This window comes from Nicotiana attenuata, unplaced genomic scaffold, assembly GCF_001879085.1.
Source record: "Nicotiana attenuata strain UT unplaced genomic scaffold, NIATTr2, whole genome shotgun sequence".
Classification (NCBI taxonomy): domain Eukaryota; kingdom Viridiplantae; phylum Streptophyta; class Magnoliopsida; order Solanales; family Solanaceae; genus Nicotiana; species Nicotiana attenuata.
Genome location: NW_017670931.1, coordinates 393,242 through 394,930, shown reverse-complemented (window position 1 = coordinate 394,930; position 1,689 = coordinate 393,242). Strand labels below are relative to the sequence as shown.

The following is a 1,689-nucleotide window of genomic DNA, read 5'->3' as shown; positions in this document are numbered from 1 at the left end:
CAAAGAAGATAAATAGACCAAACTTCATCCCACATAGCATCTTCAAGAATATTTGTGCTACTCCGAATGTGAAAAACATGTTCATGGAGACCGTAACACATTGTGCTGCTGATCGAACTTCCAATGGAGATATCTCACTCGGAACCAACCATCCTAAAGGACCCCATGAATACGCAAAGTTAGCAACGAATACACAGATGCAGACAACCACTAAAGCTGCAAACCAAAGTGGCAAATCTGTTGCAGTCCCTGTTGTTCCGAATTTTGCCCCAATAAGAGCTGCCACTGCTGTTTGGAATATACACATGAAGATGCCACCCCAGAAGAAGAGTATTCTCCTCCCAAACTTATCCGTACAAAAGACTGAAATAAAAGTTGCACCCACGTTGACACCGCCAGTGATAGCAGCTGACATAAGCGAAGCGTTACTCTTAAACCCTAATGTTTGGAAAAGTACTGGAGCATAGAACATGACCACGTTAATTCCCGTAAGCTGCTGTAAAGATGGAATCAGAATTGACAAAACCAACTGCGGTCTGTACTTTCGGACGAATAAAAGATTATTCCATGGCCTTTCTACTTTCTTGGATGCTTCACTCGCCATAACAAGGTCATTAAATTCAGCATTTACGTTATCAACTCCTCTGATCTTTTTCAACAATTGTTCCGCCTCCTCTTTCTTTCCTCTGTCTATCAACGAACTCGGACTATCAGAGAGAAACATCGAGGAAACCAGGATGACTAGTGCTGGCACGGCTGCACCTCCTAAGCTAACCCTCCAACCCCAACCGCCAGAGATTTTGCTAGTTCCAAAGTTGACCAAATTCGCTATCAGAATCCCAATGGTGATGGCCATTTGGAATAACACGTTGAAAGTCCCTCTGTATTTGTAGGGAGCAACTTCTGACAAATAAATAGGGACAGATTGATTAGCAAATCCGACACCAATCCCCAGAAGAATACGACCCAAGATGAGCATGCTAATATGGATAGCAGCAGCGTTGAGGACGGCGCCTATCAAGAAAAAGAGACCTCCAAGGGCCATAGTAACTTTTCTGCCACGTTTTTTACTAACATGAGAAGCAACAATGGACGCAAACAGGGCAGCCACGTAAAGAGAAGACGTGAAAAGAGTCAACAACTGGCTGTCGAACTTACAGTACTGGTTGGTCGAGGTGTTCAACGCCTCTTTTTGGTAAACAGACATGAAGAAGCGTTTGAGAAAAGGATCCATGGAAGTAACTCCACCTGAAATTCCAATGTCGTAGCCAAAGATCAACCCTCCCATGGCTGCCATGATACAAGTCATGGCTACGTACAATGTTAGCTTCCCTGGGTACTCATCCGGATTGTCTCCGCCACCGCCGGGAATAAAGTTTCCACCAGCCATGAAGAGATATATATTGATCAAAGAAAATACTATGCAGAACAAAGAAAGGAAGATAATTAAAGTGTTTGAGATGGTGTCCTTAGGCGTGGAAAGAGAAGGGTATATATAGCTAGATGTCGAAAACCGAGATCGAATAGGTTTATAACTTGCAAAACTAGTCGGATTAGGATATCCTTTTATATAACTTCCTAAGTTGAGTAGGATACGTATATCTTTTCATGTCATAAAAAATATCCGTGTTATTATAATCAGGATAAATTATGGGAAATTTTTATAAAGAATACGAGCAATTTCAAATA

At 42.0% G+C, this 1,689-nt stretch overlaps 1 protein-coding gene across 1 annotated transcript in view; it reads right to left on the bottom strand.

Annotated features, from left to right (window-relative positions):
- Window positions 1-1,429, bottom strand: part of LOC109244571 (sugar carrier protein C-like) — a 9,667-nt gene extending 8,238 nt beyond the window's left edge. The window contains exon 1 of the mRNA XM_019411679.1: window positions 1-1,429. Coding sequence (XP_019267224.1) covers window positions 1-1,390 — 1,390 coding nt within the window. The 5' untranslated portion in view covers window positions 1,391-1,429.
- Between the last annotated feature and the right edge of the window lie 260 nt (window positions 1,430-1,689).